Source organism: Rutidosis leptorrhynchoides, chromosome 8 (genome assembly GCF_046630445.1).
Source record: "Rutidosis leptorrhynchoides isolate AG116_Rl617_1_P2 chromosome 8, CSIRO_AGI_Rlap_v1, whole genome shotgun sequence".
Classification (NCBI taxonomy): domain Eukaryota; kingdom Viridiplantae; phylum Streptophyta; class Magnoliopsida; order Asterales; family Asteraceae; genus Rutidosis; species Rutidosis leptorrhynchoides.
Window position 1 is genome coordinate 112,031,153 of NC_092340.1, and position 18,119 is coordinate 112,049,271.

At 32.2% G+C, this 18,119-nt stretch overlaps 3 protein-coding genes across 3 annotated transcripts; 2 read left to right on the forward strand and 1 right to left on the reverse strand.

The window, feature by feature from the left end:
• Positions 1 to 802: 802 nt before the first annotated feature.
• LOC139863745 (uncharacterized) lies at positions 803 to 1,929 on the forward strand. Its single transcript, XM_071852350.1, has 3 exons — positions 803 to 1,139; positions 1,601 to 1,715; positions 1,827 to 1,929. Exons 1-3 carry the CDS (start codon positions 803 to 805, stop codon positions 1,927 to 1,929), a joined length of 555 nt encoding a protein of 184 aa, XP_071708451.1.
• Positions 1,930 to 3,044: 1,115 nt separating this feature from the next.
• Positions 3,045 to 5,076, forward strand: LOC139864964 (peroxidase 51-like). The gene is made up of 4 exons (XM_071853519.1): positions 3,045 to 3,341; positions 3,418 to 3,618; positions 3,731 to 3,896; positions 4,557 to 5,076. The coding sequence occupies exons 1-4, from the start codon at positions 3,129 to 3,131 to the stop codon at positions 4,961 to 4,963; spliced, it is 987 nt and encodes a 328-aa protein (XP_071709620.1). The 5' UTR covers positions 3,045 to 3,128; the 3' UTR covers positions 4,964 to 5,076.
• Positions 5,077 to 5,434: 358 nt separating this feature from the next.
• LOC139862948 (uncharacterized) lies at positions 5,435 to 7,315 on the reverse strand. Its single transcript, XM_071851575.1, has 2 exons — positions 7,039 to 7,315; positions 5,435 to 6,788 (listed from the first exon to the last, which is right to left on the reverse strand). Exon 2 carries the CDS (start codon positions 6,591 to 6,593, stop codon positions 5,676 to 5,678), a length of 918 nt encoding a protein of 305 aa, XP_071707676.1. The 5' UTR covers positions 6,594 to 6,788; positions 7,039 to 7,315; the 3' UTR covers positions 5,435 to 5,675.
• Between the last annotated feature and the right edge of the window lie 10,804 nt (positions 7,316 to 18,119).

Below are 18,119 nucleotides of genomic sequence, written 5' to 3' on the forward strand. Positions count from 1 at the left end.
CGGCGTTATTGGCCCACCATCGAATTCACGACGCTAAAGTGTGCTTGTTGAATCTTAAAAATATATTCGTTGTTATTGTACATGCATTATTCTTATATATATATATATATATATATATATATATATATATATATATATATATATATATATATATATATATATATATATATATATATATATATATATATATATATATATATATATATATATATATATTACTCCAATCATCATTTCTTCTAAAACAAAATCAACAACACATACTCTCAAATATTTTATATTGTACACTTCTATAATTATTTTGAGTAAAATCGTCACCTTTTTCATCCGATGATGAATATTAATTAGTGGCGTTTAATTTGATAGATAGTATGGACGATTCTGAAGATGATGAGTTAAATTCAACTGCTATATCACATACTCGTCGTTACATACGTCGTGAACATCAGAAGGCTCATGACCGATTGATGGGTGATTATTTTGTAGAAAATTGCAAGTATACGCGTGACAATTTCAAAAGAAGATTTCAAATGAGAAAACGCGTTTTTTTAGAATTATGAACGATATTTTAGGTTATGTCGCAAATCCGCTACCCTACTATTTTAGATGGTTTCATCGAAGATGCGATGCAAAAGGCGATTTGAGTAAAGGTAATGATTTAAAAGTTACATCTACTTTACGTCAGCTTTCTTATGGTAGTACACTGTACGCGTTCGATGAGTATTTGCAAATTTCGAAACTAGTGTCATGGGACAGTCTACATAACTTCTGTAGGTAAATAATTGATTTTTATGCAAATGTGCACATGAGAGAGCCTACACATCATGACATTGTACGTTTGTACGACGCTCATGAAAGGCTTCATGGATTTTCGGGAATGATTGGGAGCATTGATCAAATGTATTGGGCATGGGCAAAATGTACAAATGCTTGGAGAGACCAATATACCCGAGGTGATCACGGCTACCCAACTATAATGTTTGACGCCGTTGCCACGTATGATAATTGGATTTGGCATGCTGACTTTGGTGTAGCGGGCTCAAAAAACAACATAGATGTTTTATACACTAGTGATTTGTTCAACTTAATGCTTAACAATGAGATGTCAGATGTTCCTTATATTGTAAATGGTACAATCGATGGTACTATTTAGCTAACGAGATTTACCCAACGTGGTCAGTATTCATTAAGTCGTATTAAAGCAGTGTTGCAAAAGTCGGCCGACTTGGCCGACGCGTCGTTTTTTAGTCATGGTCGATCCGTCATTGCTAAAAAGTCGGTCAAATGTAAAAACTCGGAAAAAGTCAGTCAAATTCGGAAAAAGTCGGTCAGAGTCGGTCAAATTCAGTCAAAGTCGGTCAATTTTTTTTATTTTGTAATATTGTTAATAATTGTTAATTGTGTACGTTTATGGTATATATAGTTTATATTTTAAGATTCGATCTGTATAATATTATATATAAATATATATTTAATAAAAATATTTAAAAAATCAACGTTAGTCAACGCCCGTTACGTCCCCATTGCGCCCGACGCGCCGTTTTTTAGGCATTGCCGATGCGTCCCCGACTCGCGTCTTTTACAACCTTGTATTCAAGTGTAGTTGATCCAAAGCGTGCTTACTTTTCAATGAAACAAGCTGATGCTGGAAAGGATGTCGGGAGGACTTTCGGAATTCTACAAGGTCGGTGGCATATTCTTCAACAACCAGCAACAGCGTACGAAGTGGTTATTATGAAACGACTAATGTATATGTGCATCATATTACACAACATGATTGTTGAAGATAACAGTTATAACACAGTGGAGAATGAGTTAATATAACATAGGTGTGATGCTTACGATCGAAGAAATAAGGAACTACATGATCGAAAACCACACGAAGGATTACGACATGATTTGGTTGAGCATTTGTTGTCTCTTCAAGAATAAATGTTATTTTTATGAATTTTAGTTTATTTATGAATTGTATTTTTTTATATTAATTAAATGTATTTTAAATTTTGAATTGTTTAATTTAAATATTTTATTCAGATAAAATGAATTAATTAAATAATTAAGTATTAAAAATAATAAATTTAATTAAAATGAACATTTAACAACACCTCAGGTTTTTCTCTCCTCGGTCAATTTCAATATCCTAAATGTACACTGTAAATGAACATTGAACGACACCTCGTGCTCTTAAGATGCGTTTAATAAACTCTATTTTTTTAAATATTAACATTCTCATTTAATACCTACTAATTTAATATAATAGTTACCTTGTATCTATATGTATTAATTACAAATTCTAATATTTAAGGAAATTTCGAGTTCATTAATTCATCTTAGCGTATGACGCATGATTATGCGTTAGCAAAACCGTTAAAATAATATTCATTCAGCCCTAAATAACTATCTCATTCGATTTTTGAAAGTGTTTCTTATTCGACTTTGACTGGTTTTGTTTGAGTTATATATTATTTGATGCAATTTATATATATGAACTAAATTTAAAACATGTTTTCATTGATATTCATTAACTATTATTTAATACAAACAAAAATATTTAATGTTAAAATTAAAAAAAAAGAAAGAAAAAAAAAATAATGAAAACTTAAAAATTTAAAATGAGATAGTTATTTGAAATGGGATGAGGTGTATACGATTGACTAACTTGTACCTTAAGAGTATAAGTTTCATTAGATGAATATAAAAATTTTAAATTTAACATAAAAGTAATTCAAATATAATCAGTAATTTCCATTTTATATATATTCATTATTAAATTTACATTATTTACAGAAATTTCAGTTCAGTAAATATTTCTTAACTACTGTCCAAAGGCATAAGTTAGCTTTCCAACTATCATTCACAACTTAACTCTTAACAACACTAAAATTGACCATTTAAATTTTGGGTAATGCAACTCAATTTGTATTTCATTATATCTTATAGTTTTAACTTCAACCATGACAACCATTAGAACAAGGTACCAAATGTATTATTCTTCCCATAGAAACAATATATTCCATATCCAAACAGCTGGCTTAGTGAATGAGACTTCTTCCATTTGCCTTTGCCTTTGCATATGCCTTCTCTATTTAATAAAGCTTACCTCTAGCATCTCATATACATCAACTTTGATCATGGGTCGGGTCACTATTATTCAAGTATTAGCTATATGCTCACTTCTCATCTTCCCAAACTTTGCTTTTGCACAACTTAAACAGAATTACTATGCAAACATATGTCCAAATGTTGAAACTATTGTCCGTTCTGCTGTGCAAGCTAAGGTTAAACAAACCTTTGTCACCATTCCCGCAACTCTTCGTATGTTCTTCCATGATTGTTTCGTTCAGGTTCGTTTGCGCTTGTTTTTGTTACAATAGTTTGAAGTTCATGAATTATAATGTGGTGTTTTTGGGTTAAAAATAGGGGTGTGATGCTTCAGTATTGATAGCATCTAGTGGATCTAACACAGCTGAAAAAGACCATCCGGATAACTTGTCATTGGCTGGAGACGGGTTTGATACAGTTATTAAAGCGAAAGCTGCAGTTGATGCCGTTGCAAGTTGCAAAAATAAGGTGTCGTGCGCAGATATTCTCACCATGGCTACACGCGATGTCATTGTTGCGGTAAGAATAAATATATTTTTGCTGTTGTCTATAATTGTATTGTATAAACAGTTTATTAAGTAGGATGAATATTACATAAGTATGATGACTGATGATAATGGGATGTTTGCAGGCAGGTGGTCCATCGTATCAAGTGGAGTTGGGCCGATTAGATGGGCTGAGTTCAACGGCAGCATCCGTGGGTGGGAAGCTGCCCAAACCAAACTTGAATTTGGATCAGCTCAATGCCATGTTTGCTGCAAATGGTTTAAGCCAAGTTGACATGATTGCACTCTCTGGTAATTTCATTCAATATTAAGAACAAATTACATGGGTGGTTCCTGTGGTTTAACACAGAGTTCATGCGGCATACATGTACTTTTATTTTGACGTGGGTGGTCATACTGGTTTGCAAAAGTTACATGGATGGTACCAGGGTGACCACCCACGTCAAAAAAAGGTATAGGGACGCCGCATGAAATCTAGTGTAAACAAGAGGGACCACCCACGTAATTATTTCCAAACTTACCATTTTCTTTTGATTGAAGAACGAAGGGTAGAGTCGCAACTTCAACCCATTTACTTAAAGATAGGTTGACTCGGATTTTACATTTTATCACCAACGGTTCAAACAGGTAGAATCAGGAAAAAAAAATATATATTTTTGGTTAACAAGGTCATATCCGAGATGATTTCTAATTATGCATAAAACTTCTTAAATGTATTGTTCATATATAATATGTAAGTTTTGTAATTCAATTTGAAACGTTAAAAGATACGGCAAAGATTCGTTCAGGCTATCCGGTCGGATCCGTTTTGAATGGTACAAGAAGTTAAACATATTCACCCGTTATCCAATTCGCCCTGCCCGCTCATTTTGCTACTGTTGCTCGATTTCAAATTTTTCATACCATATTAGAGGAATTATGGAGAGGTTCTAAATTAATTACCGTGTCCAGGTGCACACACTCTAGGATTCTCTCATTGTGACCAGTTTTCAAACAGGATATACAACTTCAGCAAACAGAACCCGGTAGATCCGACTATGGACTCGGGCTATGCGGCCCAATTAAAAAGCCAGTGTCCAAAGAATGTTGACCCGAGAGTAGTTGTAAATTTGGATGTTAACACACCAAACGCCTTTGACAACATGTACTACAAAAATCTACAACAAGGAAAAGGACTTTTGAGTTCTGATCAGGTTCTGTTTACCGATTCAAGGTCGAAACAGACTGTGGTCTCATGGGCAACCAGCCAAACCGCTTTCAATAACGCGTTCACTGCAGCCATGATTAAACTAGGTCGCGTTGGGGTTAAAACGGGCCAAAATGGGAATATAAGAAGAGATTGTTCTGCATTTAATTGATATTGAATTTACACAAATAAAACAGAAGTAATTACATAAATACAAAGAATTGAGTTAATTGTACTGCATAAGCAGATGGTTGATGAAATAATGATGATGTTTTAGCTTTGTTATATCTACTTAAATACTTAATACTTATATATTATCATATACTTTGGTCCATTTATTATATCTCTGTTTTTACAGAGTGTGATCGTTGATGACACATTATTATCAAAGGAAAGTAAGCTAATTGGAACAATGTATTTAACTAGAAAGCAATTTTTCTAAATTTGGATTTTGAAGGGCTCATAAAAAAAAAAAAAAAAAAAAAAAAAAAAAAAAAAAAAAAAAAAAACAAGAGAACCTTACTAATGGTCTACTAACACAAGTTAAAGTAAAAATTGGACTTGTAAGTACTTTTTTAAGGAGATAGAAGATTGAAGCAAAAAATGCCAACAAATTGACTATAATATTAATAAGTTTCTCAACTCAAAAGTACAAGGTTTATCAACAGTAATTAGACTGTAAACATAATTATAGAATGCCACTAAAAGAATAATTTAAGTGGCTTGAAATCTTAAACTAGAAAGTATTGATAGCCATGTCCCCCAATAATAGCACTGTGATGTATGTACAACACTACAACTAATTGCATTTATCCAAGACTACTGTTGTTAATTTGCATTTATAATCCAACAATACGCGGGAGAGATTTATCAAAATTATTTGATTAATCAATACCGAATAAAGTAATCTTCTCGAATAGTTCTCCATGAGGACCAAGGATCTTGAAATTCGTCTCCGTTGCCACCCGAAAATCCAACATCGACGGAGTAAACCTTTTCCTTTGATTGTGTAAAGACCTTGACCCAGCTAACTCCAGGGTCCGTTTTAAAACCCTTTTCAAATAAACATCAAGTCCCTTATTTAAAAGATTAACACAATCCATAGAAATATCCAGACCCTCCATTTTCAACTTCTGCTTTAATCTACTCCCCAAAGAATTTGTATCAAGAAACTGACCACTGTAATAGCAAGTCTCAGTGTCAACAACAGCACCAGAAACAGAATGTAACACCTTTGGTGTATCGTTCAGGTGTAAACTAATGCCAAACGGAGTATTAATTTGTTTTCTTCTGTAAATAGCAGGGCTTAATGAATCCAGCTCAACTTCTTTCCCATTTTTAGCTGCATTACCTCTTTTGACTACCAAATCAGCTTTCTCATTAAGCCCGAGAGGACTCATTCTATCTTTAAACTTCCTCTCTCGAAGATTTGGTGTCCTTCCTCTTTTAGAAGATTGAGGGAACGCATCTCTACAGAGTAACTGGATACTGTTTATTGGTTCAACGCCATTAAAATCTTTAAAACTCGATTGACTGTCACGTTGAACTCGCATCTTAGGAGGTATCTTGAAATTTGTGGCATTTTTTACAATTGCCCTGATAAGTTCATTATGAAGACGAATGTTTTCTCTACCAATCAAATGAATGCAGAGCTTATCAAATTCTGATTTCTTAAGCTTAAGACTAAGATATTGTATAAGCAGATTAAAGTACTTTTCTGCTTTATGTGAACCGAGCCTTGTCTCCATTCGAAGTTTTAGTTCAGAAGTATCGAGTCTAGAACAATGCCGAATCGCTGGCATTTTCGTTATTTATCTAAATATCTTACAATCATCAAAACATCTTATTCACACAGAATAAAAATTATAATAAATATATATCCATATATAACCATAGATTCCACCAACCATAGCCTAAATTGGAGCTTTACTCTGCACTTTGACTTAAGTAAACAGAAGTCAACTGTACTCACTGAGTACAAATTTGACTTAATAATTCTGCAAAAAAAAAAATAACAATCAACTCAAATTCACCGTATAATAAACATTGCAGATTCAATTACAATTAGAATCGCAAATTACATAATTAGCTTAAACTTTAAACTAATAAAGTAATGATATAGCAAACAAGTAACAATTAAGACAAAAAAACATAAACTTATAATCGAATTGCATTCCATAAACACGAATTGAAGACGAGGATAATCAAATGAAATAAATAAAAAACGATTAAAACAAGTAAAATAACCTGATTAATGAATTATTGACTTGTAAGGTGAATGTGAAGTGATATTGAAAATAGATCAGAAAAAGAATTTGTTGATTGAATGATTGAGCGAGCGAGTGTAGTTGACGAAAGATGCAGATTAGGGCTTGGAAGTGTGTTTGTTGGTTATGGAATGTTCTACTGGAAAGGGGGGTCCGTAGACACGTGTGGTATATTGACACGTGTAAAGTTATAAGTGGATGTGAGTTTGTGTTCGGCGATGGAGAGAATGAGTGGGGGGCTGGGTTAGAGAAAGGTACTTTACTAATTATAGAATGGTCAAACAGGTTTGATTGGGCTTAGGGTGATTATATATCCAAATACTTTTTGATATATCCACCACAAAATATGTATTAGTAGATTGTACTGTACAAATTGTTATTGCATGTTTATGGTGGATATGTCAAAAAGTGTGTTGGATATATCACTATCCTTGGGCTTAAGCTAAGCTGCACACTATTTTAAGAAAATTATTAGAAATAGTCTTCGTTAATTTAATGATATTTTTTCCCCTAAAATTATCAAAATATTTATATTTATTAGCTCATGAAAAAACTAATTGATGCATACAAATGCGGTGTTTTTTTTCTCGTTTCTTTTTTTCATTTTTTTACTTTAATTTTGAAACGGGAAATTGATCAAAATACACTTTTTTAAAGGCTTCAAACAAAATACATTTTTTAAAAAAAAATTGTCTTTTTACACCATTTAATAGACGGGAATTCTGTCTACCACCTTTATTTGTCGTCGACTACCATTTTTACAAAGTAGTCGACGGTTTTTCGTCGACTACTCAATACAGATGGTCTACTATATAGTCGACGAAGTTATAAGGCAGTAGACGTAACCCTGGTAGACTACCTAAAAAACATTTAAATGTTAATTTTTGTTGCTTAGGTCAATAACACACATTTATTTAATATAAATTACATGGAACTTCTTCAAGTTTGATACATGGAAAGTAGGATGAACGGAGCTCAATTGAGCCGGAAGATCTAAACGGTAAGCAACGGGTCCAATACGCTCCAAAATTTCAAAAGGACCAATATATCGTGGATTTAGCTTTCCACGTTTCCCGAAACGGATTACACCTTTCTAAGGTGCGACTTTTAACATTACTCGATCACCCACTTGGAACTCGAGATCTTTACGTCTAATGTCGGCATAGCTCTTTTGACGACTACGGGCAGCCCTGAGCCTTTCTCGGATTTGAACGATCTTCTCGGTTGTTTCATGAATGAGTTCGGGTCCGGTGATTTGCTTGTCACCTACTTCGGCCCAACAAATAGGAGAACGACATTTGCGGTCATATAAGGCTTCGAAAGGTGCGGCGTTAATACTCGCGTGATAACTATTGTTGTAAGAGAATTCGGCTAGAGGCAAGTGCTTTTCCCAAGCTTTTCCGAAGTCAATAACACAAGCTCGTAGCATGTCTTCCAAGGTTTGAATTGTGCGTTCGCTTTGTCCGTCGGTTTGTGGATGATATGCGGTACTCATGTCTAAACGTGTCCCTAAAGCTTCTTGTAAAGCACCCCAAAATCTAGAAGCGAAACGGGCATCTCGGTCGAAAATAATCGATAAGGGTACACAGTGACGAGATACAATCTCCTTTATGTAAAGTTGTGCAAGTTTGTCCATTTTGTCGGTTTCTTTCATGGCTAGGAAATGAGCGGATTTGGTGAGATGGTCAATAATAACTCAAATGGTATCATAAACGCCCACCATTTTTGGTAGTTTGGTGATAAAGTCCATCGTTATTCTTTCCCACTTCCATTGCGGAATTTCGGGTTGTTGAAGTTACCCGGACGGCCTTTGAAGTTCGGCTTTGACCTTGGCACAAGTTAAACACTTTCCAACATAAGTAGCAACGTCCTTTTTAATGTTCGGCCACCAATATTGTTCTTTGAGATCGTGGTACATCTTACCGGCACCGGGATGAATCGAGTACCTTGACTTATGGGCTTCGTCTAGAATAAGGCTTCGTAAACTCCCATAACTAGGCACCCAAATTCTTCCTGCGAAATATCGGAGTCCGGTCTCTTTAACTTGGAATCGAGAGACGAGAACGTTCAAGTGTTCTTGAGAAATATTTTCATCTTTGAGAGCCTCATCTTGAGCTACACGGATTTGGCTATTGAGATTGGTGTGGATGGTGATGTTTAAGGCTCGGACACGAAGAGGCACCATTCTTTCTTTTCGACTTAAGGCATCGGCTACTACATTTGCTTTCCCGGGATGGTAACGAAGTTCACAATCGTAATTGTTCAATGTTTCGATCCACCGTCATTGTCTCATGTTTAATTGTTTTTGATCGAAAATGTGTTGGAGGCTTTTGTGGTCGGTGAAGATGGTACTTTTGGTTCCATAAAGATAGTGTCTCCACATTTTGAGTGCAAGAACAATGGTTTCGAGTTCGAGATCATGTGTCGTGTAGTTCCGTTCGTGAATTTTCAATTATCGAGAGGCATAAGCAATAACTTTCTTTCGTTGCATCAATACACACCCAAACCCATGTTTCGAGGCGTCGCAATATACAACAAAATTATCATTGCCTTCGGGAATAGACAAGATAGGAGCGGTGGTTAACTTTTTCTTCAAGATTTGAAACGCCGACTCTTGTTCGGCCGCCCAAACGAATTTCCTTCCCTTGTGAATTAACGCGGTTAGAGGACGTGCAACCAAAGAGAAATCTTCGATGAATCTACGATAATACCCAGCGAGGCCTAAGAATTGACGAATGTGAGTAGGAGTAGTGGGGGTTTTCCATTTACTAATGGCTTCGATTTTTGTGGGATCGACTTTAATACCTTGATCGCTTACAAAATGACCAAGAAATTGAACTTCCTTTAACCAAAATTCACACTTGAAGAATTTGGCATAGAGTCGTTCTTGTCTCAAGAGTTCAAGCACGAGTCGGAGGTGTTTTTCGTGTTCTTCTTCGCTTTTTGAATAGACCAAGATATCATCTATGAACACGATAACGAATTTGTCGAGATACGGCTTGCACACGCGGTTCATAAGATCCATGAACACCGTCGATGCATTAGTTAGTCCAAATGGAATTACAAGAAATTTGTAACTACCATAACGAGTCCGGAAAGCGATTTTGGAGACATCTTCTCCCTTAACCCTTAGTTGATGATAACCCGAGCGGAGATCGATTTTTGAATATACACAAGACCCTTGTAGTTGATCAAAGAGGTCATCGATGCGTGGAAGAGGATATCGGTTCTTAAACGTCAATTTATTTAGTTCACGATAGTCGATGCACATTCGTAGGGATCCATCTTTCTTTTTAACAAATAAAATCGGAGCGCCCCATGGTGAATGGCTAGGTTGGATAAAACCATAGTCAAGTAGTTCTTGAATTTGACTTTGTAATTCTTGCATTTCGGATGGAGCAAGTCTATACGATGCACGTGCTACGGGTGGGCTCCCGGAATAAGATCGATTTGGAATTCAACCGGTCGATGAGGTGGAAGACCCGGTAATTCTTCGAGAAATACATCGGAAAAGTCACTAACAATTGGCACATCATCGATATGCTTCTCATCGGTCTTGACTTTCTTAACGTGGGATCCATTGTTGAAGGTTCTTCACAATGAGATCCATTGTTGAAGGGAGAGAAGTTCTTACACATCATCTTACTATCTACTCTCTTGAAAGCTTCTCAAACATCAAGTGGGATGTCTTTCTTAATCTAAGATGTTCACTCTATCCCCTTCACATCAATGAATTCTATGAGAATTTTCAACTCTCACATAATAATGAGAAAATCTCATTTTCTCTTTATGGAAGAAGTTATTCATTAACGCTTAAAGAATTTGAAAATATTATGGATGTTCTGAGTGAAGGTCGAACATTCTTTCTAGAACCAAATTCGTTCGATGAATTTCCTAAATAGGTAAAGAAAGACAATGCACTAGATATTATGTGCAACGGAACTCTTAGACCCAAATACATCAAAAAGGATGGATTACTCTGTCAACATCTTGCATCGACATATGATCTTTGGCAACAGATCATCACTGTAAATGTGTACTAAAATGGGGAACTAGTGGATAGACTGGATGCAAATGAAGTCACCTTCATATGGTGTATTCTGAACTCCACGAAAGTAAATGTTGCACATTTCATGGCATCAAGAATGCAACATGCAAGTCAACATTCTCATGTGTCACTTCCGTGTGGTCTCCATCTGACCAAAATTTTTGCATATGTTGGAATGACATCTCCGTTTCACCATTCCATTCAAGTCTCTTCATATCCAATATGCAAAGCTTCAACCAAGCATATCCGAGAACCTCCTCTTGAAAATCCACCCAACTTTTGTTCTCTCTCGACACAGGGACAAAACAGTGTAATTCATGGAATCATTCTAAAACTTGGTCAAAGATTATCACGACTTGAGGACAAGGACAAGGGTCACTCCTCTCATCATGAAAATTGAACTTATTTTGACTGTCATGTATTATCTATGTATGAATTATTTGTGCTTAGTACGTGCTATGAATAAAATGTGTGCTTGCTATGTTTTCATAAATGTTTCCAATGTGTACAATTTAAGGGGGAGTTTTGCTCTAAGGGCGAGCTTAGTTCTAGGGGGAACTAACCTTTTTTGCTTCGACAAAAGGGGGAGAAAGATGGATACAAGTGATTGTTAACACTTGCGTATTTATAGCAAAATGTCCCTCATCACTTGTATGTTTGTCATCATCAAAACAGGGGAGAATGTTGGTGGAATGTTGGTTAATGCACTAAACGATAAACTTAAGTATGATTAACCAAAAGAATATGTTTTGATGATGACACACACATATGCATAAGTGATGACTGACATCTTAACATAAAACACGCAAGGTCACTAATCCATACTTTATCTTGCAAATGACCAAGTCAAACATAGGTTAAAGAATGAAATTAAAAGTTCAGCTAAACACACAGTCAAGGTACGGTCGACCACATAGTCAACCGTGAAACCCCAAACTGAATTGCAATGCAGTTTTGTGAAAACAAGTTGCACGGTCGCCACCACGATCAACCGCAGTGCGACCGCAGTTTTCTCTGTTACCATTTTTGACCAAATAAAGTTTGACTAGTTCCCGACATTTATAATTCATGAAACCTTTCTCAACATGCTTAGAATAGATGCCTTCTCCATACTCAATTGAGTTTTGGTCTTAAAAACACTAATTGTGATTAATTACGCCTAATGACATCTTAATGACAAATTAACCAAGATTAGGCATAACACATAAGCGTTAATCAACAACTTGATGAAAGGACCCGTTCATATACATTATAAACGATTCACAATAGTTGATTACATCGCGAGGTACTTGACCTCTATATGATACATTTTACAAACATTGCATTCGTTTTTAAAAGACAAACTTTCATCACATCGAAAGTTAACGGCATGCATACCATTTCATAATATATCCAACTATAATTGACTTAATAATAATCTTGATGAACTCGATGACTCGAATGCAATGTCTTTTGAAATATGTCATGAATGACTCCAAGTAATATCTCTAAAATGAGCAAATGCATATCGGAAGATTTATTTAATACCTGAGAATAAACATGCTTTCAAGTGTCAACCAAAAGGTTGGTGAGTTCATAGGTTTATCGTAAACAATAAAATTCATCATTTTAATAGACCACAAGATTTAAATACAGTACACCTATCTCATGTATGAAACCATATTTCATAATGCTTAGCAGAGTAGGTTCGTATCCTTTTCTCCCTCGTAGGTTGCCTCACAATTTTTAATAATCGTACACATATCTCGTGCATAAAAACTAATACACATAACCTGTGTATAAAAGTAATTCATACAAACTACAAACACCTGGTAATCGACCTTAACAAAATGCATCTAGAATATCCCCCGCATACCAGCATTTCGCACGGTGATGCAAAAAGCATACAATCGGGCCACTCTTTTAAATATGATGGTTGTGTACACCTCACAAACAGATCATATCTTTTAAAGCTGGTGGTTGTATACCTATTTCGAAGTACTAATGCATTTCAAATTCTCTGACTGGTGCTTGTTAGTGCCCATAGATCTATCTTTAGGATTTGAGTCAATTTTGGGCTCGGTTCCCAAATTCTCAGATTACCAGACAAAAAGGGGTGATATCCGGTGTACTCATAACTCATTCGTAGAATGTTTTTAAGTACTTGTGTCTATTTTGTCAAACATTTATAAAAGCATTTCATGTATTCGTAGTTCAAATATATTTCAAAAGTATTTAATAAAGCAGTGGTAAAAGTAGCGCATGTATTCTCAGTCCCAAAAATATAAAGAGTAAAAAGGGAATCAAATGAACTCACCATACTGTATTTTGTAGTAAAAATACATATGACGATATTGAATAATGCAGGGTTGGCCTCGGGATTCACGAACCTATATCATTTATGTATATATTAAAATATATAATCATAACTGAACAAATTTATTTATTATATTTTAATTTATATATTACGTATATTTAATTTGTATATATATATATATATATATATATATATATATATATATATATATATATATACTCAAAATGATTAAGATTTATGTAGTTATATATATATCCATATTCATATACATAATTGTTTAGTGGTATATTAAAAATCAATAGTTTGTTATTTGTAAGTATTTATATAAATAATATTAATAGGTTTGATATATATAGTTATGTGAAATATTGATATAATTATAGTATATATAATAAGTATATTTCATGTACAAAGTATTTATCTACTTAAAAAAATAGTTTTTGGTAATGCTAATGAATTACTAATAATAATGATAATAATAATAATACTAATAATGATGTTGTTAATATTGATGCTTATAATAATAATAATAATAGAAATCTTATTAATAATGATAATATTAGTAATCATTATAATAATAATACATAATGATAATAATGATATTAATGATAATCCTAGTACTAATAATAATAGTATTCATTTTAGTATTGTAATAATAATGATAATAATAATAATAATAATAATGATACTACTTATAATAACAATAATCACAATGATAACTAATAATAATAATAATAATAATAATAATAATAATAATAATAATAATAATAATAATAATAATAATTACTATTATTATTATTATAATATATAACAATAATAACAACAATAATAATAATAACAATAATAATAATAATAATAATAATAATAATAATAATAATAAAGATAATAATAATAACAATAATTATAATTAGAAAACTACCTCATAGAGTTTGAAAAAAAAAATAGCCCAAATACAGGCTCGAACCCACGATCACTAGCTCAACCCTCATGTCCCTAAACCATTCGACCATATTTTTTTCTGATTAAATTCCAACCCATTTTTATTTAACTCAATTTCTGTTTTATCCTTTTCTTCTTCCTCCTCCTTAATTCAAAACGACTCAGGATTTAATCAATGTAAACACAATTAATTCGTGGTTTTTAAGATTATTCAAACGATACAGAAACATTTGTTAATTGATTAACTTGTTTAAAACAGGAAAAGATTTAATTTAAAACAAGCTGAACAGAAAAAAAAATGTGTATGAACTCCATACCCAATTTTGAAATCTAGAATGTTTTAGACCCCGATCACAACATGAATTATGTTTCAAATTCCTTCTAAAAACTTTCTGGATTGCCAATTTAGCTTGAAACTTCAAGATAGTTACAAATTTTGCTATGATCATAATGTTTCACTTTTTTTTTGAAATAACAGTTTGACTCAAAAATTGGTATTCGATACGAAAAATTGGATTCTTAAACTTTCCAGAAATCTTAAATGAAAGATTTATAACAAAACTGCATTATAGGATTTTGGAATTAAAATCGAATTCGTTGTTTTGAAAAAATGGAGGAAGAACAGAGCAGTTTGAACTTTATTTCAGAATTTTGACATATTTCATCTGTTCTTTCTCAAATTATATTACAAGAAAATTCATATAGAGATTAAAGGACATAATTACAGCTAATCGTGACTCAATTGCTTTTGTTTTGTAGTTTAAATGGCTCGACAAGTAGTACATAGACATATTCGCTCAGGTACTAAAATAGATAAAAAAAATTAAAAGCTGAATTCGATGGTTACAGATTTTGGATTTGTTCTTATTACATAAGTAAAAATATATATATATATATATACATATATATAATTGTTATAATTACTTATATTATTATTATCAAAATAAATATCAATATTAATACAATTATGATACAAATATGAAAAATTGTTATGTACAAACTATTATGGAATTATTAGTATTAATACTAATTTAAAAATGAATATATAATCTATAGATATGAATTTATTGTTAAAGTATTGATATTAGGAATATGATTATTATCATTAGCACTATTATAATTAGTATTATTATTATATCAGTGTTATTAAAATTATTAATTGTATTTTTATTTTAAGTATATGATTTATTATATTTAGTAATGAGATTATTATTATTATTTTATTATTATCATTTATTATTATTAACATTGGTATCTTTATTAATATAATTGTTAATAATATTATTAACATTGATAATTATTAATAGTAATTAGATTTAAATTATATATAACTATATATATATATATATATATATATATATATATATATATACATATACAGATATAATCAGATTATATAATATAGGTATAATCAGATTCTTATATAAAAACAGATATAGATATATAATAAATAAATATATATACGTACAAAAAATTGAGGGATACGTATTATGTTTTCAATAATAACACTTACAATAATAATGTAACAAGTTACATGTAACAAATTTTTATATAATTTTGATAATATTAACATTATAGATATTCATATTTAATTTTAACATTAGTAATAATAATGAAAGTAATGATAATAATATTGATATATTATTTATATTCTAACTTGTAATAAATAATATTTTAACTTTACATTTCATTACTTATGTAATACTTATTCTATAAAATAACATATTTGAATATTTAATATTTATATATATTTTATATATATATTACAACATACATATTATATTAATTTAACTTAATATATTAACTTATATATATATATATATATATATATATATATATATATATATATATATATATATATATATATATACAAACAACTGTTTTTTTTAATCGTTGGGAGTAGTCAAATGGTAATTGAATACATAAACACAGTTTGGAAATTTTGAGACTTCAACATTACAACTTTGCTTATCGTGTCGAAAGTATTTATTATTTAAATATTAAGGTTAAATTTGGTCGAAAATTTTCGGGTCGTCACAGTACCTACCCGTTAAAGAAATTTTGTCCTCGAAATTTGATAGAGGTTGTCATGGCTAACAATAAGTATGTTTTCGTGACTAATATGGGTTGATAAATAGAATTTTATCATTATTGAGTAATATGGATAAAACAATTTGATTATTCGAAGAGTACGAATGAAGCTGTCACAAAAGAGTGAAATGAATAAATGCAGATTTATCTTGTCTGGTGACATAGTCACGGTTGATTTTCGGAAATCAAGGAATTTACAGAAAATCTTCGAAATCTGAAAGATTTGATTCTTCGGCGAATAAGGAAATTAAGATCTCTATAATTAAATACGGTGATCTGCCTCGATTACTCTGTCTGATATTTCCATTATAATTTAAACTCTTCCGTTCCATTATTCTCACCATTCCTATACTTTCTTTCTTAGTTCATACATCCAAAAGATTGTGAAAATGCTTAATCCCGTTCTAATCCCTGATATTTTCCTAATTATCATTTCTGTCATCCTTCTTTTCAATCTTCCACCAGAAAAATCTGTTTAATTCTACTATTACCTTGGGGTGATACTATTCTTAATTATACCGTGTCTTTATATTGCTATTCGTATTAATATCCACGGTTGGTAACCTCCTTGTTGTTGTCGAGTTTTATATCTTCCCTTATGTTTCGGAGCTCTTTGCCTTTTTATTCTCTTCTCGACCTCTAGTAAAGCTAGTAATGGTCCAGAATTCGTAAGTATGGAGTTTCGAATGATTATAGTATTCTAAGCAGAAAGAAATGCATTAGCACGATTTGATTTGTCACTGAGAATAGAACTATCAAGAATATACTTTCTTGATATGTTCAGAAGTTAAGCAGAATGAAAGAGTTATGTAACATGGCACATGATGACAATATGGTCGGTGAATCATCACGTTTCATTAGAAACTCAGCATGACTTACTGTAATACAATCACGTTGATCAAGTGTCATTATATTATACTAACTCATGCTTCAATTCCCAACACTACTTCAAAAATATTCATACTTTAAACTCAAAAGTTTTAGAATGGAAGATCATAATTATAAAAGATACATGTTATAGATATACATATAACTGTTGATGTAGAAACATTGCGAGATTCAAAATACAGATTTGTTGATTCCCGGCAATTGGTAAAGCAATTCTTGTTACAAGATGCGAGTGAGTATATGATAGGGTTTTAAGGAACAAATATAATGGTTCTTCGGAGAGACTTAAGCCAATGAGTAATGAAGTTGCTGGTAAGTTTATTGCTAATGTGGTGGAATATAAACGGTTCTCAGATAACGATGACGAAAGGCAACTTATATTTCAAGTTATAATAAGGCTAATCCAAATAAAAACCGAAGTTGATTTACTGGAGCTGTGACAAAATTGGCTAATTTGAAAAAAAATTGCAATGTTATTTTCGGTAATAACAATGCCAAAGAAGCTAGCACAGATACGTGTTAAAAGTTTACTCAGGTTCCGAGTGTTTTCAGGTGCATAACTATATGCATCAATCTTTTCTTCCGTAGATGAAGTGCGGTTGGTTCATAATCTCGGTTGAGGTGTTTTCAAGAATCATGAAAGGTTTGAACGCAGATTGTAATCATCAAGATACAAATGAGGTTTAAGATGAAATCAAGTGGCAAACTTGAAGAAGTGTTTAATTTCATATGTTATAATCAATATTTTAATTTATTTTTAATTGTCCAATGTTGGTAGTCCACATTTAGTAGTCCACAG